This window comes from Psammomys obesus, unplaced genomic scaffold (assembly GCF_907164565.1).
Source record: "Psammomys obesus unplaced genomic scaffold, mPsaObe1.curated_primary_1811, whole genome shotgun sequence".
Classification (NCBI taxonomy): domain Eukaryota; kingdom Metazoa; phylum Chordata; class Mammalia; order Rodentia; family Muridae; genus Psammomys; species Psammomys obesus.
In genome coordinates this window covers 2,578,637-2,601,959 of record NW_026596152.1, presented here as the reverse complement: position 1 = coordinate 2,601,959, position 23,323 = coordinate 2,578,637, and the positions used below count along the sequence as shown (strand labels likewise).

At 49.2% G+C, this 23,323-nt stretch overlaps 1 protein-coding gene across 1 annotated transcript in view; it reads left to right on the top strand.

The window, feature by feature from the left end:
- Stx8 (syntaxin 8) overlaps positions 1–23,323 on the top strand; it is a 208,377-nt gene that overhangs the window by 46,447 nt on the left and 138,607 nt on the right. The window contains exon 6 of the mRNA XM_055594406.1: positions 5,554–5,646. Coding sequence (XP_055450381.1) covers positions 5,554–5,646 — 93 coding nt within the window. The remainder of the gene's footprint in view (positions 1–5,553; positions 5,647–23,323) is intronic.

Below are 23,323 nucleotides of genomic sequence, written 5' to 3'. Positions count from 1 at the left end.
AGCCCATGAAATGGCACTGCCCACATTTGCGGTGGGTCCTCCTGCCTCAGCTCACCCAATCTAGAAAATTCCTCACAGGTATGCACACAGTTTTGTTGCCATGGTGATTCTAAATCCCCTTAGATTGGGAATCAAGTCAGGAGCAACTACCATAGTCTCTTAGATATTTTCCTGTGAAATGGGGACAGAGACGGATGACTAGCCAGAGTCTATTTTACAGTGATAATCTTGGTAGGTAATCTTGGAATAGTTCTAATTATAGACCGCTTTCTTGAGGATACTCTTCCCTGTAGCTACCACTTATACTAGGAGATTTCCTTTCCTAAAACCTTAAAACTAAACCAAAAGTAGACCATCTGTTCTTAAGACCTTGCTCTGAGGACCTGAACACAGTGAGGAGCTCCTTTCGCTGGCCTGACTTAATCTTTATTATTGTTATTATTATTTTAAAGTTGACCTCATCTTTTCCTCATCCTCTCTGTTTTTCAGGGAGCATCCCTTTCATACGTTAAGTACGAGACGTCCATTCTTCTCTTTGGGTACTGGACATAATAACATCAACTGTTTGGGGTTTTTTTTTTTTTTTTTTTTTTTGGCTTCCTGAACTTAGAGGACTAAACGCAGTGATGCCAGAGTCTTTGTATGAAACAGAAACTGTTATCTGTTTTTCCCAGAAAGCCAGAGAAGCCCTCTGTGGCCACGTGCTGACTCAGACACAGCAGAGGGTCCATGTGTGGGTCCTTGCTAACACAGGGAGCTCTCTGTGCCGCCAGCTGGGCTCTAAGCGAAGGAGGAGAGCACTGTCAACCCTGAGGTCCCCGTCATGCAGGCTCCGGTCCCTCTGCTTGCTTTAGTTTAGATGGTGCTGGGGACTGAACTCGGGGCCTTGCGCGTGGGAGGCGAGTGTTCTACGGCTGAGTCACATCTCTGGCCTCCTCCCCTTAGTTAGTAACACGTTGATGACTTTTTGCTCTGGGGAACTTCAGACACAGTAGAGGAAGTTGTGTTCTTTCCCTCGCCCTGCCTCAGTAATCTTCTCCCAATAGCTAGTTTGGTTTTATGCGTATGTACCCCCTTACCTACCTCCAGGACTGTGTGTGTATATACACACGCTTTCTTGTACATGTGGTGGTCAAAGATCCCTTTGGGTGTTTCTCAGAAGCTATCTACCTTCTTCCTCCTACGGAGGCCTGGGGCCTGCCGGCTAGCTAGGCTAGCTGCTCAGCGGGACCCGGCGCTCTCCTGGCTCTGCTGCCCAGTGCTGGGATGACATGCACATGCCCCACACCTAGTCTTTACTGTGGGCCCTGGGGCCGAGCTCCCTACACACATACTCAACTATTTATAAAGTGAACCCCAGACATTACGTCATTTCAGTGGTGAATACTTCAGAATATACTATCTAAATATCCTAAAATATGCTTATAAAATATAAAGACTTTTTTTTTAAAAAAAAGATAGGTTTATTTCTCTTTAAATCATGTTCTGAGTGCATGTGTGTGTGTGTGTTCTGCACACACGTGACCATGGGTGCCCATGAGTCGAGAAGAGAGTGTCGGTTCTCCTGGAGTTGAGGTGACTGTAAGGCGCCCAGTGTGTGGGTGCTGGGAACTGAACCTGAGTCCTCTGCAAAGCAGGATGAGCTCCTAACCTCAGCGTCATCTCTCTGGGTCAGGACCGTTTAAACAAAATTATAAAAAAAGACTAAAATGCAACCATCACTCCTGCAAAAATAGAAACCATCCCTCAGAGCAATCAAATAGCAGACAGTTTCCAATTTCCCTGATTTTTCTGCAGTATTTTCCCTAGACTCTCTGGTTCAGGGTCTGGATGTAGGTTGCAAATTGTGGCCAATTGATGCATCCCTGAAGTGGCTTAATCCTTTACAGACTAGTCTGTCTTCATTTGCAGTTCCTATTTATTAGTTAATTTATTTATTATGAATACAGTGTTCTGTCTGCATGTGTGCATGCACACCAGAAGAGGGCACCAGATCTCATTATAGATGGTTATGAGCCACCATGTGGTTGCTGGAAATTGAACTCAGGCCCTCTGGAAGAACAGCCAGTGCTAGTGCTCCTAACCTCTGAGCCATCTCTGCAGCCCTCCTTTGCAGTTTCTTTGTTAAACAGACTTGTTTACCCTGTGGTTTCCCCTTAGCTCGTTCTTGCAGTGTGTTCTCCGTGTAAGTTGTTCAGCAGATTCTGTGACCCAGATATTTTCTGTAAATTTGTTAGATTTAGTGGCTTGCTTAGAACCAGGCTTGTTGTTTTTGGCATGATACATTCTGATGACTGTCCCTTTGTTTTTTATCTACTGCCACCAAACTGTCCTCCCACCGTTGGGTGATTCTTCTTTAGAGGATGGTTTCCCTGGAAAACCATCTGTCTAACTATAGGAAGTAGCTGCACATCTAATTGTTCCAAAGGGACTCTCAGGAATGAGTGTATTCGTGCTCCCACAATAAATTAGCACGCATGTAGTGACTTAAAACTCACATTACTGCAGTTTAAAGGTCAGAAGTTCAGCCTGGGTCTCCAGGGACTCAGATCAAGGTGTTAGCTGGCTGCATTCCTTTCTGGAGGCCCTCGGGCAGACTCTGTCCCTGGCCTTATCCAGCTTCTAGAAGATCCTCATTTCCTGGCTCATAGCTTCATGGTCAGTGCCAGCAGCTGCATCCCTCTAATCCTCTGCCATGTGTCTTTCTGATAGTGGCTGGGCAACCTCTGTCCCTCAGAGCTAATAGAATCGTGTTAGCTTCACCTAGATTCTCCAGACTCACCCCCTTCATCTTCACATCTGCAGAGCTGCCTTTTCCATGGAAAGTAGCATAGTTTCAAGTTCCAGGGATTCCGACTTGGACATCTTGGCTGTGTCAGGGTGTGTGTGTACACATGCATTATTTATCCTTCCATGCTGATCATGTCTTAAAATCTACATCACTGTAAAGTAGAAGAATGACTCCGATTTGGTATGTTGCAAATGACCCGCTGTGACACCATGACCAAGGCCTTGGACCCTGTGATAGAGCGAGGTGGAGTATGGAGTATGAATAAACTGTTATGTGTAGATCCCCACAGGCCCTGGTCAGTGTAAAGCGCTTCAGTGTCCCACTTCCACTGTTTGTAAGTGGATTGTCTGCAGTGAGCCTGATATTTTTGTTGGAAGCCGTCTTTTGTTTTGATTATTACTAAGTGGCCAAACCATTGCCTCTTTTGTTTTTTGTTTTTGGGTTTTTTGTTTCGTTTTGTTTTTTCGAGACAGGGTTTCCTTCCCTGTGTGGCCTTGGCTGTCCTGGACTTGGCTTTGTAGACCAGCCTGGCCTTAAACTCACAGCGATCCGTCTTCCTCTGCCTCCCAGAGTGCTGGGACTACAGGCGTGTGCCACCAAGCCTGGCCCAGTGCCTCTTAGAAAGGTCAGTTTTTAGCTCAGAGAATCTCAGGTGATCGACAGGGTCATTTTGACCTACCCGGCATCTTCCAGTGTGGACTGTGGGATGATGATGGGTTACAGAAATTATAAGAGTAGAGGAGTTTTTCCTTTCTGTTGTGCATCAGGGAGACCTTTAGGAGACAGCCGACTTGGGAGAAAAGGTTAGTGTAGCTATTTTTCACCGACATTTGTGTCATTATTAAAACAATGTCAGGGCTTCAGTATCTTTTCCTAGTGGACAACCTTAGAGGAAGTTGCTTTCTGCTTCTCAGCCATTTTCCCATCATTTCGCAGTGCACTGACCCTCAGTCCATCTTGGATTATTCTCTGGCTACATTTGGACTTCTGCTGTATCGTGGACATCCCTCAGCACTGCGAGTTTGATGATAGATTTGTCTTGGAGGCCATCCAGGAGGTTGCTACTAAGGACCAAGAGGACCTCATTATAAAGCGATTTTGCAGTAAAATGGTGCCGTGGAGTGGTCCCTAGACACAGCAGGCTGTTTATAGCTTTTAAAAAGTACACTGTGTCAAAAAACATCACCAAGGGGTCCTTGCCTCACACCTTGTTTAAATAAATTCCAGGTGAATCAAAGAGCTAAGTATAATGACTTAATTCCGTAAAGAAGAGTTACACAGTGCCCTGAATAGGTGTCAGCCCTGAGTGAGTATTCCGTGCTCCTGCATTCATAGATGAGCTGTCAGGTGAAGCAGCGCTGAAACACACGAAGAAGTAAAGCTGGAGCCGGCACCCCGCTGCCATGAGCCGGCACGCAGAGGTGAAGTGTAGACCCCACAGTCCCTGCTCAATGTAAAGCACCTCAGTGGAGCTGCTCCTTCAGAAACACCCAGGGAAGAGGTGTGTAGGGGAGGCCCTGACCTCTGGGTGCCACTGTGCTTCACAGCAGTTGGCCATCAATTAAGCAGCAAGCACCAAAGGAGTCTGTCAGGAGAGAAGGTTTGGGCACAGAGTGCTGTGAGAGAGGGTATGTTTGGCAGGTACCAGCCCTGTCCGGCTGTCCAGAACAGAACCAGGAAGAAGGGAGGCCTGAGGGAGAGACACCCAAGAAAGAAGGCTGGACCCAGGAAGTTACTAAGACCTGGCATCTTGGTTATGTTTCCTATGGATGTAATAAAATACCACAACAAAAGCGAGTAAAGAAAGAGAGCGTTCATTCCACTCTATGGTGGAGTCTGCCGTGGTGGGGAGGGTCCTGTGGCAGGAGCTTGAAGCCACTGGTCGCACTGTGCTCATGCTCAGCCAGCTGCACACCTCATAACCTGAGCAAGACAATCTCTTCCAGGCCTGGCCGCAGGCTTGACTTCTAGGCGATGCTAGAAGCATCAGTCAGACTCACGATCAGTGTTAAGTGTTGTACCTGGTACAGGGGAAAAAGGGCTCCAGGAAGAGTTCCAGAGTAGTCAGAAGATAAACCGAGGCAGGAAGTTGGTTTCCAGCACAGTGGGTATGTTTTTGGGAAGCTCCGTGTAGATTATTACCTCTGTGCTGCATATTTTCTTAAGTACATTTCCTGGACTAAGTGAGACTGGGGTGATTGAACCCTCAAGGATTTCTGTCTGGGTTGAACTGACCTTCCTACCACATAGTGCTCAGGAGCTACAGGCCCCTCACACTTCAGCTAGCCTTGTACATCTCTATTTTCCATATTTTTAAGTCCAGGTTTATCTCCATGCATGCTCCTTGGTTGGAGTATCAGTCTCAGAAAAGACCCCTGCGCCCAGATTTTTTGGTTCTGTTGTACTCCTTGTGGAGCTCCTGTCCCTTCCAGGTCTTTCTATCTCCCCCTTCTTTCATATTGTTGATTATACATGTTCTGATGGCATTACATGTTAGCGGGTTAAATGTTGGTGAAGCCAAATTTAGGACAATTTCTGTTTCATATTTAAGTATTTAATTTCTGAGGAAATCATGGAAGTCTGGGGTGTGAGGTATTTAATGCCAGCCACTGTCCTCCATGTCCTCTGTTGAAGAGTGTCCCTTGCCTGGAGGGATGTCCCTGTGTGTGTGTGTATCAGTCTCTATATACATGCATATCTGTGCTTATATTAGCTTGCAAATGTTTCCCTTGGATTTTTAGTTGTTTTTCCTTTTCTTTCAGAACAGGACGCGGGTCTTGATGCCCTTTCCTCTATCATAAGTCGCCAGAAGCAGATGGGCCAGGAGATTGGGAATGAGCTGGACGAACAGAATGGTAAGGAGTCGGAGGGTGGCCGATTGCTTCTGGTGTAAACACCACGGGCTCATGTGACTGTGAGTCCCTTTGACTGTGCGACACAGGGTTTGCTGGTGGCAGCTGAGGTGGCCTCTTGCTGTTGTGGTAGTTTGTGGACAACTTACCTTGCAGTTATAAAGTGCTGTGTAAAGAAATGTCACTAAAATCTTTCCAGTTCTCAGTGACTGCTTTAATTTAGGTTTTTGTTGTTGCTGCTATTTTTGTTTGTTTTGTTTTGTTTTTCAAGACAGGATTTTTCAGTGTAGACCGGGCTGGCCTCAAACTCCCAGTGATACACCTGCCTCTGCCTCCCGAGTGCTAGGATTAAAGGCTTGTGCTACCACCACCAGAGTAATTTTGGTTATTATAGCCCTGGCAACCTTAAACTCACTTTATAGATAAGGCTAGCTTTGACTTTGCATTGCTTCCTTCTGTGTCTGCTTCTCAAGCCCTGAGATTATAGTTGTGTGCTGGCAACACCCGCTCTTACTATTTTGAGAAGTTTTGTTTCGTGTGGTTTTTTTTTTTTTGTTTGTTTTGAGACAGGGTTTCTCTGTGTAGCCTTGGCTGTCCTATACTCACTTTGTAGACCAGGCTGGCCTCGAACTCACAGAGATCTGCCTGCCTCTGCTTCCCCAAGTGCTGGGATTACAGCCATACACCACTGCGCCTGGCTTTTGAGAAGTATTTTCTGATTTACCCATTCCACGCTTTTCCTCTTTTTGGAGGATGTGAAATTGCTCAGTGTTTGGTACCCTGGCACAAAGCATAACAACGCTGTGTGGGCCTCATCTATCATGTCTGCACCCAGTGCAGTTTGCTTTTCTCCCATCCTAAGTGACCAGGTACAGAACAGAGTGTCTGTTGAGGGTTTGATGCGACAGATGTGGTTTGAGAAAGAGGAACCTGTAGTCCGCTGTGCTCTGGAGCCTGGGGGCTTGGAGGCTCTTGTGCTTGAGTTCTATACGGGGTGGGAACCTGAGCAAGAGGAACGGTAGGACAGGAGATTGGGACCCATGCAGGGAACAGCCAGAGCTGCCACCGTGAGGGATGCAGTCGAGAGGTGTGACGACTGTGAGTCCCAACTAGCCGCGTCCAGCGGGAGATGCCAAGGAAAGGGCCAAATGGAGGCATCCAGTCTGCAGCAATGGACTGGTGAGAAGACAGGACAGGAAGCTGGAGAAGCTTCAGCATCACTGTGCTGCCCTGGTCTGTGTGGGCGCTCTCATGGCAGGCTGGGCACTCTTCCCCGAATCATGCCCTGTACGCCACAGGGGGAAAGGGAGGTGACGTCTTCATCCTGCAAGCGAAGCTCGGACTTGCAGAGACCTCTGAGTGCCATGTCTTTTATAAAAGGTGGGGCCGAAACTCTTTCCTGAAGGTGGCTTGCTTTTCAGTTGTACTGGCTTCCTCGCCAAGAAAGACAGGGTAGGGAGGTGAAAGTGCTGTGAAGGTTCCACCGTTTCAGCTCCAGGGACAAGACCGTGGTGGGTGGGTAGGTACCTTCTGAGGGAAGGTAGCATCACATGGGGGTGGGCGTGGAAGTCCTGGGAGGGTGGATTCTCTCTCTGCAGGCTGCGCTTGCATACAGCAGGCACTTCCCTGCTTGATGGGGAGAAGCAGTGTGGTCATCGTTCTCATGGTTTCAGGCCACTTCTCCATCATAAACAAACAAATCCAGCTGTTGAGCGTCGGTCACACGCAAATAGATGCGTAAGCAAATGGAGAGCCCTCTGTCTCCTCAGTCCTGATGTGACCTTCGACAGCTGAGCACTGTGGGCACAGCTTGTTCCTTTCCCTGCTGGTGCTGTGAACAGGCCGATTATGGATTTGTGTTTGATCCAGGCATTGGTCAGTTCCTTCCCCGTGAGACAGTACTGGTAAGATAATAAGGTTTATTTAGAAAGCCTGGGCTATCTGGTGTTTGTTTATTTTTCATTTCAAGGAAATTTGCCTGTTGCGGGTAGGGGTTCTGACCTAAACTGATGAACATGTCATTCTGTGGTGAGTGCAGGCCGTGGTGTCCATGGGGACCTGACTGGGAATGCAGGATGCATGGTTTTGTGTGGGACTTGATGCCCTCTGAGGTAAAATTGCCACGTGGGTCCCAGCATGAGCAAGCTTCACAGCACACCCTTATCTCAGGGCTCCCAGACTTTGCTGCAGATCAGAATCGCTTGGGAGCCTTAACACCCTCAGAGCCTCGGCCGTTTCTCTGTTAGCGCCCAATTGCTGTTAGGATATTATCACAAACGTGGAGGCTTAAAACAACACAGACATAGTGTCTTACGGTTCAGTAGCACACTAGTCTGACTTGAGTCTTGCTGGGTGAAAACCAATATATCAACAAGAGATCAACATTCCTTTCTGAAGGCTCTAGGGAAGGATTGGTTTCCTGGCCTCTTCCAGCTTCTAGTGGCCACCCACAGTGCTTGGCCTACCATCCCTTCCGTGGCCAAAGCCAACAACAATGGGCGCAGTCCTGCTGATACTGCTCTCTTCTGCTACTAGTGCTGCCCCGACGCCACATTTGAAGACCGCCATCTTTACGTCGCATGCCCCCAGGCGGTTGAGGAAGCCCCCATTAAGGAGGCTTCAGTTTCACCTACAGCCTTGAGGAGCCATCCTGCTGTCTCCCACATGACTTAACATGTCAGGGTGGAGAGCAGATTGGTGCACCAAGCTACAGTGTCCGGGCAGGCTGCGCTGAGAGGGTGCAGCTGGTACTGCCCTTCCACACTGCCTCACGTGGTCATGTGACACATGCGCAGAACCTTCACAGTTGCATGTGTCACACCAGCTTACCGTGGCTGGCAGAGTTCTTTGTCTCTGCACCACAGAGCTTGCCCTGCCTGCCTCCTTGAGTCTTCCCATCCCCACCCCACCCCCACCTCCATCCCACACTCACAGGGACGCCTGTGTGTACAGACAAGCATGGGGTGCTTTCCCATGCGCTGCCAACATAAGCCGGGCTGCTCTGTGGTGGCCTCCCAGGGAGCCAGCGCTTACTCACTCGGCAGTGGTTTTCTGACGTGTGTTTTCTCCTTGCGGATAGGGCAGACTAAGCCATTTTCTCTCACAAGAACTGACATCCTCAGGATAAAAACAAAACCAAACCCATCCCTGACAGGACTGCAGCCTCCGATCCTTGTGCTAAACGGAACCAAGGCTGGTGGCGTCTCTAGGTGGATCAGGCCTGAAGATCCACTGGGATCTCTGCCGTGACTTGTGTGGGTAACAGAAGTCAGGGCCACAGGCCGAGGGCATTTCGTTCTAAGTGTCTCCATGTGATTTATGGAGCCACAGAATTACTGTTTTGATTTTCCTGAGAGAAGCAATAGGCCAGAGTAATACCAGACAGATGGTTTTGGAACCGAGGGTCAAACCTTGCTAACAAATACATTGTACTTAAAACATAACCACAGAGCTAAAAGATCAAATTATCAACTTAGGAATTTAGTTTTCATTCTTACCATAGACAATTAAGAGCATCTGGCCAGAGCCAGTTCCTTGTTCCTGCTCAAGGACTGTGTCAGGGAAAGGGAAATCCCGTGATGGGAGCCTGTCTGTCACTGGTTTGTTGTGTGTAGGGAACGGGAGGATGGAGTGGCGGGGAAGGCTGCCTGCCTGCCTGAGACCAGTTCTGGGAGGGCTGGAAAGATGATTGCCCACTGAAGGATGTGGCGCTCTCAGAACTTCCATCTGCACCAGCGGATTACCACTTAGCACTTGGTTAGACTTCCTGGCTGAACTGTCATTGTGAAAAGCGAGAATAAAACTGTGTAGTCAGCTCCCCGCACACTTTTGAGATCGGCACATCTCCATCACTGAGACGCTGTCCTTGAGGGATAGAAGGGGCTTCACAGGTGTGTCAAGTTGAGTCAGCTGGGCTAGGAAGAATATCTGGGATTACAGGTAAAGGGGGGCAGGGGTTGGGTGCGGAGCTCCATAGCAGAGCACCCCACTAGCAGGCAGTAGGTCCTAAATTTCATGTCTAGCACCACCGAAAGGAAAGGTGAAGGCTGCAGGTGAGAGAGAGGGAGATTTGTCAGAGGAGAAGGCGGCAATGCAATGTCTGAGGCGAGATGCCATCTTCCAGCTCTGAAGATGGGCAAAGGGGTTGCGAAGAAAGGGGTGCAAAGAGGCTCTGCAAGCTGAGGAAGCCAGACAGTGGTCTCCCTCCAGTCTCTGGAGGAGCATCTGGGTGTCAAAGCTGGTGAGACCCCTGTTGTTGGAGCCACAGCAGGGAACAAGGCTGAGGAATGGCTGCCATTTTGTCCCTTGCCACGTAACACACATTAGCCAGGTGAACACCAGAAGCCTCGAGTTCACCAGGAAGTCTATCCTTCTTACCCTAGGAGATGATTTCCTTCTTTAAAACAAATGGGTTTGTTTAGGTTATTTATGTGTATGTTTTGCCTGTATATATGTATGTGGACCGCATTTGTGCCTGGTGCCCTTGGAGGTCAGAATTCGATATTAGATTCCCAGAACCTGGAGTTAAGGATGCTTGCGAGCCACCGAGTGGGTGCTGGGAGCTGGACTCAGGTCCTCTGCAAGAACAGCTGGTGCTCTTAACCCCGGGGCCATCTCTCCAGCCCCTTGGGGTGAGTTCTTTAAAACACAATTCACAGGAGGAAGCTGCTCAAGTCAGCTAGTGCTGGTTGGCTGGCTGGCGTTGGGCCCTGCTGGACGAGACACCAGGAAGCAAGAGCTCTGAGACAGCTGTCCCTGCAGTTACATGCTCTGCCCCCAAATGACAAATGAGCTTGTTTCCTGCCTCACTGGCTGCACTCATCAGCTGCCCCATGCAGACACCGTGAAGTATAATCCCCATGCATCTGGCCGGGGCAGGAGGAGCCTGGAGCACTTAGTCCACATAGTCCAGAGGAATGGAGCAATACTCCATTGTGGTGAGACTCTAGGGCCCGCTAGCTGTGTGGTCTCGAGCAAGGTAGCCAGACTTCCGTGTTTATCAAGAAGATTCATTAGGACCTGTTTCACGGTGTTAAGAATGTGAAACGGGTCAGTGTGTGGTGCCCACATCGGAAGCAGGCTTCGGGGATTCTGTTCATCACCTCTCTAACATACGTTTTTGGTTAAACAAACAAACAACAACAACAACAACAACAAAAAAAACCAGACCGGAGCCAGGTGGTTGTGGTGTACACCTTTGATCCCAGCACTTGGGAAGCAGAGGCAGGTGGGTCTCTGAGTTTGAGGCCAGCCTGGTCTAGAGCGAGTTCCAGGGAAGCCAGGGAAACCATATCTTGGTAAAAACAAAACAGCAAAACCATAGCTCAATATCCTGAGTGAGTGGGTGTCAGAAGACAGTGTCACCCCCTTCTCAGCCTCCTGAATAGCCTCGGCTCTAGGTGTAGGCTACCATGCATGTGAGGGAGGTGCCATTGTCCTCTGTTAAATAAAACCACTGCTGGGCACTGGTGTCACACACTTTTGATCTCGGCGCTTGGGAGGCAGAGGCAGGAGGGTCGCCGAGTTCGAGAGCAGCCAGGACTCTACAGAGAAACCGTGTCTCAAAATAAAACAAAAAGAATTACAACAAACAGCTCAGATCTTAAACTGGCTTGAATTAGTGATTCTGTACACGGAGGGAGAGTGTTCTGGTTGGAGACCTGGGTCTAGAAAGGGCACAGGCAGCTTGTGTGGATAGAGAGCAGGAGTGAGGGCCAAGCACGTGCTGGCCTTTTCTTGTTTGAGGCAGGTGTCTGCCGAGGAGTCACTCAAGCTCGGCTCCTATGACTAAGCACCTGGGACGGACTCGTGCTTTCTCATCACAGTCACCGCGCTTACTTGAACGACTCGGTTTGGTCTCGTGTCCAAATCAAGGGTCTTCTGGAAATTATATTCCACAGAGAGAACTGTTAGAGACAACAGTTTCTGAAACAGTCCTTCAAATTCTTAGCCGGGTTTGGAAACAACCAAGGGATTCTAATCCTTGCCGGCGGTGCCTAGAAGCCTCCTGGTCTCAGGTAACTCAGCCAGATGTGGGCCTCAGAGCCAACTGTGTGTGCATGCCCTTGCAGGGGCAGGGCTTGAGGCTGGGCTCCTTGTGCCTGTGAGCAGATGGAAGTGGGCTTTCCAGACACATCTAGAAGCTGGGAAATGGCGGTTTTATGGGCATACTAATTTCTTCCATCCCCACCCAGGGATGGGATTCTCAGGCAGGCCACCCACCTTGGTCCACAACATTTTCAACGTGCATACCTATGTTTGTATTTTTTTTCTTCAAAAGTCTAAAGCAAATAAGAATCTCTGAATAAATCAAGTTTAGAATTCAACTTAACTTCAGGCTCCTCATTTTTCATGCTGTTTTCTTTAAAGCCAGTGTTTTATGTAGATTTACCGACTTCTGTGATGTTTTTTCTCCTCTGTGGCTCTTCTAGTTTGTGTGTGTGTGTGTGTGTGTGTGTGTGTGTGTGTGTGTGTGTGTGTCTGTGTGTCTGTGTGTCTGTGTGTGTGTGTCTGTCTTCTGTCTATTTCTGTATGTGTTGGGGGGAATGCTGCAGTTTTAAACATTAAGAAGCTTTGATGTTCATGGTTGGCTTTTTCCACAGAAGTGTGTTTTTCTGGTTGTGAGATCTTTTGGAAACCTTTGCATGGCACTAACCTATTTTCTTCTACTCCTTGTATCATTTCTGCTTTTTGGCAAGTTTTGAGTTGTTAATCTTTGATATTTTTCTTCTGTGGTGTTATGGCCTGCATTGTGCTTTGCCCCATTCATGTGTTGGTGTTCCAGCAGCCTACCCCTCAGAATGCGACTATATTTTGAAAGAGGCTTTTAAAGAGGTAATTAAGTTAGAGTGAGGTCATTTGGCTGGGCCTTAGTCCAGTATGACTAGTGTCCTTTGTAAGGTGAAGAAGCTATAGCGAGATCGTGTGGTGGGAGACCACAGGAAGACGCGCCGAGGAGGGCCTTAGAAGCCAGCCTGCTGACGACAGCCTCATCCCTAACTGTCGTCTTGGACTCTGAGGAAAGAGGGCTGTTTTTGGCATGCAGTTGTAATAACTGCAGTCCCCACCGCTGTGCTTTTCCTTGCATATCTGCTCATTTTCTATTGACACTTTAAGCTTACGAACAGAGGACAGCGCTGATTGTGATAGGCAGCTGGAATGGGCTTTTTATCCAGGAGGCTTCTTGCTTGTCTCAGACCACTTGCCATGGGTCTACAAGTAGTCAGGTTGTAGCACAGTCAGGTTTCCCAGGGGTAAGTTTAAAAGAGGGCACAGGCAGAGGCAGACCTTCTCTGTAACCCTCCCCACAGAAGGAGTGAAATCTGAGCTTTAACCTAGGGTGAGATGCCATGAACCTTAACCTGGGGTGACATGACTTCTCCGTTGACCTCCTTTTACCCTGCAGCTCCCCCAGTGTCTCTGACTCATTTCCTCTCCTGGACACCAGCTCCCATGGGCCTTCCTTGCACTACGGCCCTTCCTTTCTCCAAAGAGAGCTGGCCAAAGGTTCCAGCTGGGAGTCAGCCCTGGAGGCCGCAGCCCACACAGGGCAGAGCTCAGGGCAGTCGGGCCCAGCTGCTCTGTAGACAGCTCTCTACTCAGAGGCCCGAATCCTGCCTCACAGCCACTTTCTTTGTAGAACGTTCTGTGGCTGCCTGTAGCCATTGACTCTGAGCTTGGCGGGCCTCCAGCACTCTCTGCTTGGGAAGAAAGAGCTTCTCTCTGTGGCCGTGTATGTTTCAAGTTGGAGTCTCCCCCGCATTTGTCGTTTGTCAATACAGTCCAGGTCTCATCTTTAAGCACATGAGTCTTCCAAAGGCCTTGTTCATTGATAGCACTCCGTCGTGTTTTCATCACCACTGTGGAATCTTTCTTAGATTCAAGAAAGTGTCTCAGCGGTGGCTTTGTGCTCCCTGGAAGGAAGGAGGCAGCATGCATGCTGAACTCCACTGTCTAGAACTCAAAGTCATGTTTTTTTTATGAGGTAACAGTAGCTATAAAATATTTTACCCAAACAGCTGGTGCTCTGGAGGCTTCAGGAGAACAAATGTTTCATTTGGTGGAAGTTGTTTTTTAGGGCTTGTGTGAGTGGCACGCCATCACCTGATGTCTTCCTAACTGGATTTCCCTAAAATAATACGATTGGGGAGGTGGAGAAAGGTAATTATGTTCCTTGTATTCATGGTTTTCGGTACCTGAGGGCTAACAGTCTTTGTCTATAGGAAGAGACTGGTTAATAGAGTTTTAACAAGTGGGAGAACAAGAAAAACCATCTGTCATGCTGACTCTACCTGGGCACCCAGGTCTCCAGTCCCAGTCCCGGACTGGCCCGGTTTAGATACAGCTGGAAGTCCTGGATATCCCCGGGCGCTTGTGTGCGGCTGGCTATAAATTCTCATGACTCTTCCTCTGAATTTGGTACTTTATGAGAATATTCACAGAACTCAGGAAAGTGCCATACTTACAGTTGGAGTGTTATTGTAGCCTTTGCCACTCTGGAATAGCCAAATAGAGCAATGAATGGGGCGAGAAGCCAAAGCTCTTGCCACGTGTGCCATGCTCACAGCACATTCGTGTGCTTCATGTCCTTGGAGCTGCCTATACCTTGTTGGTGGGCTTTTGTGGAGGCTTCAGTACTTGTTGATCACTGGCCGCGTTGCAGCCCTCAGTCTCCAGCCTCCTTCCCAACCATTGAAGGTAAGATTGGGACTGAAGCGTCCAGTGCTCTAACCATCTATACGGTAGCCCTTGCCTCAGCTTATTTAAGGGCTACCGTGAGTCACCTTGTTAGCACACATCTGAAAGCACTTCTTACACGTAACAGAAAACACTCTTATCAGGAAAGTCTAGGATTTTTGAAGCTCTTGCCAAGAACCAGGGATACAGCTGAATATTATACATTTATGTTTGTTTGTTTTTTATAGCACAGCCAGGCACCAGTGGCTGTGAATGTTGAGTAAGCAGAAATGATTCCCTGGCATAGGCGTGCTGTGTGGTACTTGTGTGGCTTGCTGCTGGTTTTAGTTCTGTTGGTGAGCTGGGGCCGTAAGGACTTTGCCTTTTCTAGACTAGCACCTTCCTTCCTTCCTTCCTTCCTTCCTTCCTTCCTTCCTTCCTTCCTTCCTTCCTTCCTTCCTTCTTTTTCTTTTTTTCTTTTGTGACAAAGTTTCTCTGTCCTGGCTGTTTTGGAACTCACTCTGTAGACCAGGCTGGCCTCAAACTCACAGAGATCCATCTGTTTCTGCCTCCCGAGTGCTGGGATTAAAGTAGTGCGCCATCATGCCCACCAGACACCTTCTCCATTTCTTTCTGGGCCTGCGTGTTGGTTTTGACCCTGGCATGTAGCTGGGTTGCCATATAACTAGTGAGGCAAGGGTTTTGCAGAGGAAGAGCTCTGGGCATATTAGTGAAAGAATAGGTTGTTTATGCTCAGGCCTTGGGACAGCTAGGGTAGGTGACTCCTCAGGCTGCCTTTCCGTCACCCTGAGCCCCGTCGGCATCTGCCAGCCTGCACAGTGGTTTCCTTTCTCAGTGCCTTCTTAGAAAGGGAGGCCTGGAGCTGGCTTGGAGCCTTCACGAGGTTCGCTTCTTGTGACAGTGACCTGCAGCCTCCATGCCTGTGCAGGCGTGCTTTTGCAATTCTTGAGTGACTGTAAAGGTGACAAAGAGCCCGAGTCACACGTGAGCATGTCCTAAGGTCAGACAAGGCATGCACTGCCTTTCTGTCCCCTCTTTCCCGCAGAGATGTCTTTGGGTTGGAGGTTGAGTCCTGCTGCGAGGTTACGTGATGACTAACGGTGACTGTCAACGTAGCAGGATCTGGGATCGCAGAATCTAGAATCTAGAGGATAACCTCTGGGTGTGTTTGGGAGTTTTTAGCTCACATTGATTTAGATGGGAAGATGTAAGTGCGTGTGACATCGTCCCACAGGCTGGAGTCCCCAAGAAAAGGGAAAGCAAGCCGAGCGCTGTGTAATGCACCAGGTCGCCTTGGCTGTGGCTGCAGTGCGGCCAGCTAGCTCCCTTGCGCCCTTGCTGCTGTGCTTTCCCCACGGAGGCGGCCTGTGTCCTCAAACAGAGCCAAAGGCAGCCCCACCCTCTTAATTTGTTCTTGTAAGATATCGGTAGTAATGGGACAGTCGCTCACAGATTTCAGGCCCAACCTTGGGCTTTCTTAGTGGCCTCGCCTTGGGCAAATCACCAGATATTTCTGAACTTTACTTTTCTTTTGAAATACAAAGAAAATAGCCTCACTGTGGTGAGTTGGGGGTAAAATACTGCGGTCTGTGTGAGACAGGGACACACTTCCCTTGGGAACACTGGTCAGTGCTAATTCAGTACTTGCCACCACAAACAGTGGGAGTGAGGTGTGCACTTGTGGTTGTAAATTATCACATAAGAGAATACGAAAGAGAATCAGCCAAGGCCAGGCTCTGAGGAAAGTCCAAGGGCACCCAGGGACAGCCTTCCAGGGACACTGAGGCAGTAAGGTCACGCAGGGTAAGTTGTGACACCATGTGTGAATGTTGCTAATCGGGGAACCTCACGCCTATTTCAGGGCGCCCGTCACATAGACACGTGACCTCCTCCCTGGCAGGTACCCAGATTCCAGGCACCCAGAAGGAGAGCAGGCACTTGCCATTATCCACGGTGTCTGTGCAGCCCAGGCACCGCGAACCTCCCCACATCCAGGTTCCTGGATACCTGCCAAGGACCAGCCTCAGGAGGGTGTGCAGGCACGCGATGTACTCCTCCTTCACAGCCCCACACAGGCTTTGCTTAGGGTACGGTGATGGCATTAAAGGCATGCACCACCACCCGAAACCCCCAGCAAGACATTGGATCTTGTCCAACCATTTCAGACACTGGAGACTAGTTCTGGGGACCTTTTGTTTGCTTGAAATATGTAAACAACTTTAAAAAAGTATTTATTATGTACCCAAGAGCCAACAACTAGTGATTTAACAGTGCGTGTATCTAACCAGGCTTGATGCTCGATGTGTGTCTTTGAATGAGCTCTCGTGCCCCTCTGTGTGTGTGACAATGAGCCCCTCTGTGGTCTTTTCCTAAGATCTGAGGCATGAGGAATAATCCTCAACTTTTCTTCTGACTCAGGAGCCTTGCAATTAAACTCACTCCAATATGGCCCTCTTTAGGGCTGGGAGTAGGGCAAAGATAATTCTCATTTTTTCTGGTTTTATCATCTATTCAATCAAAGAGCCTAAAAGTAGCCATTTTTGTTTTGCTCTGTTTCAAAAAAAATGCTTTCTCTTGCTGGAACTGCATAAAGGGTATGAGAAGAAGTAAATTATTTGGCAGTGGGAGTTATTTGGCCCACAGACAGTCTGACACTGATGGCCTGGTTTGAGGTGGAAATTAAGGAGGCTATCCAGCCCATTTCATCCGATGTCACTTAGGTACAGGCAACCTGACTAACAATTCTAGTCAGTGGTGGACCTCACGCCTCTGTGTGAAGGTTGACAGGCATGGGGCGTCTTCTGAGGTGGAGAGGGTGGTGGGGACAGGCAGGCAGCGCAGGCTTAGGCTTGTTTCTGAAGGGAATATATCTGCTTCTCCAGGAGCTCCTGAAGCCTCATCAGGACAGTGCTGCTGAAGGCCGGCCGGCACCAGGCGCCTCAGCTTGCGCCCTCAGGAGCTCCCTCATGTGCCTGTACATGTGTGTAATAGCACAGTTCACCAACCCAGGGTGAACTGTGGTTGGGTTACAAGCTTCTCCTGGGTTGGATCCTAAAGACGCTCGGTGTGCAGGCTGTGGAGAACTCAGGGCAGTGGTGGAGTGCAGCAGGGCCCTGGATTCGTGCTCTGCAACGTTTATGCAGCAATTCCTTCTCTGTTGACAGCATACGGAGCGTGCCCATTCTAAAGGACAGAAGTCGGTCAGGTTCAGGGCGACACCATGGTACCTCCAAAAGTAAACTGGCCAGTGATCCGAACCTCACATGAGAAAAACCTGAAAACATGAGGAAGAGACTTTTTTTTTTTTTTTTTTTTTTTTTAATGCCATTTCTGTGATGAGGTGTAGGTCCGGGGCACTCCCAACAGCCCCGCATGGAAAAGCACATTATTCTCTTTGATGGAGTCTCTGTGTCCCAGCATATTACTGCCCCCTTCATCTTAGCTCCCCTGTAACCCACAAACCTCCCACATATCCCTTCTCCCTCCTCCCCAGCTTCTTGAGGGAAAACAAAACAAAAAACAAAACCCAGAAACCCCCACCAAAGCTTTTGGCAAAGAGTTTGTCTCTGCATCTGAGTTTCCTCTCTGTTACTACGGGGGACAGGTGTTCTCTTGTATGCCCCGTCAGCGGGAGAACCTCGAAAGCTTTTTGCGTAGCCACCCTGCTCGGTTGCCCCATTCACTTTGAAAATTGCATTTCCTTATCTCAGCACCAAGGGGGAGAAAAAGAATAGGAAAAGTAGGAGACCCCACGGGGTTTGCCGAGGAGTCGGCGCGGTGGTGTTTGGCACAGTACACACACACAGCGAGTGCTTAATGAGCATTCACTCTCGCCGTGGCGTGACACCTTCTGTTCCATGTTCAGTTACGCTGAGATTCGCCTGTCGTGGTGCCGCTGGGCCCCGCCGCCGTTCCGGTTGCCCCTGTCAGGCTGCAGGCAGGCCTCACCAAGGTCCTGCCACGTGTGTCACCGGAAGCAGTGTGGGGGGTTAATATCAGTTGCACTTCTGAGGATAACACTGACTCCTGTCTCAAGTCCTCACAGCCTGAAGAGCTAGCCTGTGTGTCTCCACACTGTTGGCCAGCCTCACATTTCAATTTTATATCTTCTCAGCAGCCTAAGTGCCCTTTGACCTGGAAGTACATGCAGACTGTCCCTTATCTTGAATGCTTGGGCTATGTTTGTTTGTTTTTTAATTTTGGAATATTGGCATTATATAATAAGATATCTGGAGTTGCAAACCAAGTCTAAATACAAAATTCACTTGAATTTTCTGTACACCTTCTTTATGTACCCTGAAAATAATTTTATGCAATATTTTTATGTACCTGTGTTGTATTTTTATTTTATTTTTTATGTATTTATGTATGTTTTTATTTTTTATGTATAGGCATATATATACAGGCATATATATATTATATATATATATTTTTTTTTATATTTTTTTTGTGGGGGTACAGTGAACTTTACTGATGGTATTTAAGAGAGTAGGACTCCCTAACCCCCTGTCCTTCTCTTGCGGGGACTGGGATGGAAGCTGTGAGGGAGATGCTTGGGGACTGAGTTGGGACAGGAATTCCCCAGCAGCCGAGGGCCTCTCTCTTCCTCTGTTCTTGCTGGGGTGGGCTTCTTCTTTTTCAGGGCTCCTTCCTCCTTGGAGGCCACATGGGCCATGAGGTCCACCACTCTGCTGCGGTAGCCTTCTTCCTTGTCATACTGGAAATAAAGCTTTACAAAGTTGTCGCTGAGAGCACACGAGCCGGTCAGAGGTGGAAGAGTGGGCATCCCTGCTAAAGTTTTGGGGGACAGTCTGTTTCTCGGTGTAGCCCAGAATGCCCTTTAGTGCCCTCCAGTGCCCGCTTCACCGCCCTCTTGCTATCGTAGTACCGGGCAGCTTTCTCCAGGTGCCATGTCACATTCATGACTGAGACACTGTGGGCAGGAGCATGGAAGGCCATGCCAAAGAGCTTCCCGTTCAGCTCTGGGAAGGCCTTGCCCACACATAGCCTTGGCAGTGCCAATGGATACAGGGATGACATTCTGGGCAGCCCATGGCCATTGCGCCACAGCTTCCTAGAGGGACACCTGCAGTCTTCTGGGTGGCAGTGACGGCATGGACTGTGGTCATGAGTCCCTCCACAATGCCAGGGCCCCCCGTGGATCCCTTGGCTGGCGGGGCTAAGCGGCTGGAGGCATCTTGAGTGGGTTGTTGTATTTCCTGTGGTTCACCTGCATCATGAGGCGTCGGCAGAAGGGACAGAGATGGTGACTCTTTTGACCACGGCCCTCCAGTGAGCCCTGGCCTTCCATTAGATGTTGGTGGCACCTGGCTCCTAACAGGTGGTAATGGCTGTTGAGTTGATGTTTCCCATTCGCAGCCTCCACTGTGCCATGGAACTCGCCATGAGTGGAACATGCAGACCGTATAGTTAAAGTCAATGAAGGAGGTCCCAGTGGCAGCAGAGCTCACTTTGCCAGAGTTGAAGGCAGCCTTGGCGACGAGGAGTACAGTGTGGCCCGATGTGCTCACCCCAACCTTGATTGTCCTGTCTTGGGGAGGAGGTTGGCACTGCGTGAGGAGATGCAGCTGTGGCGGAACTGGGGGAGCAGAGAGCTGTGTCTGTGCATGTGTGTGTGTGAGTGTGCGCGTGCCGCAGTGTGCAGCTGAGGACAGCTTTCTGGAATCGGCGATGCCGCCCTGCACCGTCCTTAGCGCCTTTACCTGGCGAGCCACGGGCACTGCCCACACCTGTGTTCTGATGTGAGGTCAGGGTGGAATTTTCCACCTTAAAAGGCCAGCACTCAGAACGCTTTGGATGGAAAGAGATTTTGGATTTCAGATTTCTGCTTAGGAATGTTCAATGTACCATACCTAATTTATCTTCCAAGGAGACGAAGGACTCAGCCCACCCTTTGGAAGCGGACGCCTCCCTGTTTTCCAAGGTCGTCCTGAACAGCCAGACCCATTTATGTCTGAATGTTGCCTCCACCCAGATTTGTGGGGGGGGGGGTTGTTTTTGTTGTTTTTAATCTTTCTATGAATACTAGGGCATAAGAGGGGGAAAGAATGCCAGATGTGCAGTGGTAAAGAGCGAGGTTTGGACTGAGGGAGGCCCGCCCCCTCCATTCTGCAGCTGCGTGACTGGGAGCCACAAGCTTCATCCTTCCAGCTCTGTTCCCTCCCGTGGACCGGGATGATAATCCCTACCGTATGGGCTGAGAGCAGTAAAGTAAACCCGCTCACGAGGACGCAGGCCTGGTGTGGCGGCTGCCCCCATCCATTCTGGGGGTCCCAGGTACGACAGGGCACTGGCGGCCTCTCATACCCTGTGATGACAGGCGGGCTGCTGGGAGAAACGTTTGAAGTGGCCTTTTAAAGTTCAGTCTCGCCAGGTGACCCGGCACACCTGTGCCGGAGCTGATCTCGGGGCATAAATTTCCCCAGCACACAAGATTTCCTTTTCACCACGCACAGCTCTTTCCTCATGTTAGTCACCGAACTTGGAACCTTCTGGTTTTGATTGGCTAGTCAGGGTTCACTGAGGCAAATTCTTTCCTGAGAACTCTCCATATGTTCAGGAAGGGGGAGTGTGTGAGCAGCACAGCGGCCGTGTGCACCCGGGGCCGGGAGCCAGCAGTGTGTTGCCGTTTCCCGTGGCTCCCAGGGGGCAGCTGGGCAGGATGATTAATATTTAAGTATCTTTGTTCTTTCTGTTCAGCTATAACACCAGAGCTGTTTAAATCACGCCGAAAATAACATGCCCGACATTTCTCTGCTTTGAGCCCTGCCCCCCTGCAAACTCAAGTTAGACTCTGTGGCCTATAACCAGGGAAGCGTTTTGGGTAAGAATGGAAAAAGCTGGATGACTCAGGGGGAGAGGATGATTCTCAGTAGCTTCATGGTGGAGAACACATTTAAAACCCAAGTCTTGAATGACCCGAAGTGTGTTCGGCAGAGAGCAGCGTGTCACCAAAGGCACTCCCTGTTCCGGAGCTGGCCCCGGGTCTGCTCCCGTGCCCGTGTCGAACGCTTATTATGTGCCCACTTCTGACACTCTTCATTTAGGATACACACTTGAGATTTCTCAGCACGCCCGGCCCCCGGGAACCTCGGCATAGCTTACTGGGAGCCACAGACCACATGACCCCCTCCATGCCTTCTGGTGCTGTTGGGACCCTCTGCTTGGTCGGCAGTCATTCAGTCAGCCGCCGCCGCCTCCTCATTGAGACATTCTGGTTGATTATATGATGTGGATGTACTTTAGACACTTCCCTTGAGTTGTAGCTTTTAAAAAAAATCTAACTGGATGGCATAATTAAAGATTATAATTTGATATTACGAGACTACTGAAGAAGTCTTTAAAAAAAAAACAAAACGTAACTACCTTTTGTTAACAATCGTCTTTCTGCAGTTACTGATTTTTAAGAATAAGACTTAGAAAGACAATAGAACATATTTTGTTAACTATCTCAAAACAGAATATTTCAACCCTACGATAAATAAAATATTTGAGTTTGAATCAGCAAAGAGAAATTAGATCGATTGGGGATTAAAACTCAATACCAAAGAAAAAGTATGAAGCAGATTTCCTGGAATCTTATTTTGCGATAGGAAGCCAAAGCCCCAGTGACTGTCGCCACCATTTTCCTGGCAACGGGAAGTGATGGAATTGGTCGCGAGGGCGGCCCCTACACGGCAATGCCCGCCCCCAGCCCCATCCCACAGGTGAGGAAACAGACTAACAAGTGGCCGGCTCGGCTCACGCTCCGCACTATCTGTCCAGCCAGGGAGATTGTTCATTAACACCCTGGTGCGGCCATGCTTTTCTGTGAGTAGAACTCCGCCTCTGGGTCCAGGCTGGGTGGACTCTCTGGACATTAGAGGGCTATGCCCCCACCTCGCACCTTGGAAGTGTGCGCAGCTCCTCAGCCTCTGGATGGCTCTCTGCCTATCTCGGCTCATCCCTGCCTGATGTGGGGGAGTCTGGAATAAGTCCCTAGAGCCCCTTCCCATCTTTTCTAATCGGAGTGATTTTTAACCCCAGAGTTGTTTTACCGGCTCCCTGCTTTGTCCTCGTGGGAAGAATTGGGGCTGAAATATGAGGTTTTGTTCTTAGTTCACTCATGGACTTGGTGCCTTGGTGTGTAAGCCAGCTTTCCCCCACTGTGACAATATATCCGAGAACACCAGCTTATAAAGAGAAAAGACGTACTGGGACTCATAATTGTAGAGGTGCCAAGCAATGATCAACTGGCTTTGTTGCTTCGGGTCCATGGTGAGACTTCATGGCCCATGCACGTGGCGGAATAAATGACTGTCTCACTTGATGAGTCAGGGAGCAATGGGAAAGAGAGCAGAGCGACTGGGTCCTGCAGTCCCTTCAAAGGTGTGACACTCACCGACTTCGCCTCCTCAGTGCCTCTCCACCTTCCACTCCAGCCACCCCAACACATGGGCCTTCCACACACTGAACTTGGGGGAAACGTGACCAAACCATGATACTGAGTTTCAGACTTGCTGGCTACTGCATTGATTTGTTTTCACTGTCTCCCTCGGGGGCTCCTGTAGCAGCCTCTGAGCATCAGGATTCTTTACACAGAGGCTTTGCAGGTAGGCCTTCTATGTGGCTGAGCTGGAGACCTTTTTGTGCTGTCTCTGTGGAAGCAGCCACGGTGGTGTTTTGATGATGGCAGATTAACTGAATCTTTGCATTGCTTAATGAAGTTGCTATTATTATTAAGAATTAGGAGACAAAGCTGAGGGGCGTTAAGTAACTACCTACCGTCAAATCTTGATTTGACCCCAGATCCATTTGCTGACAAAGGGTGTTTTGTTTTTAGATTTATTTTTATACGTGATGTGTATGTGTATGATGAAGCAAATTTGTGCATGTGGGAGGCTAAAGGCTGAGATCAGGTGCTTTCTTCGGGACCTCTACTTTTCCAGTGTCGAGTTTCTTGACTGCACTCAGAGTTCACCGA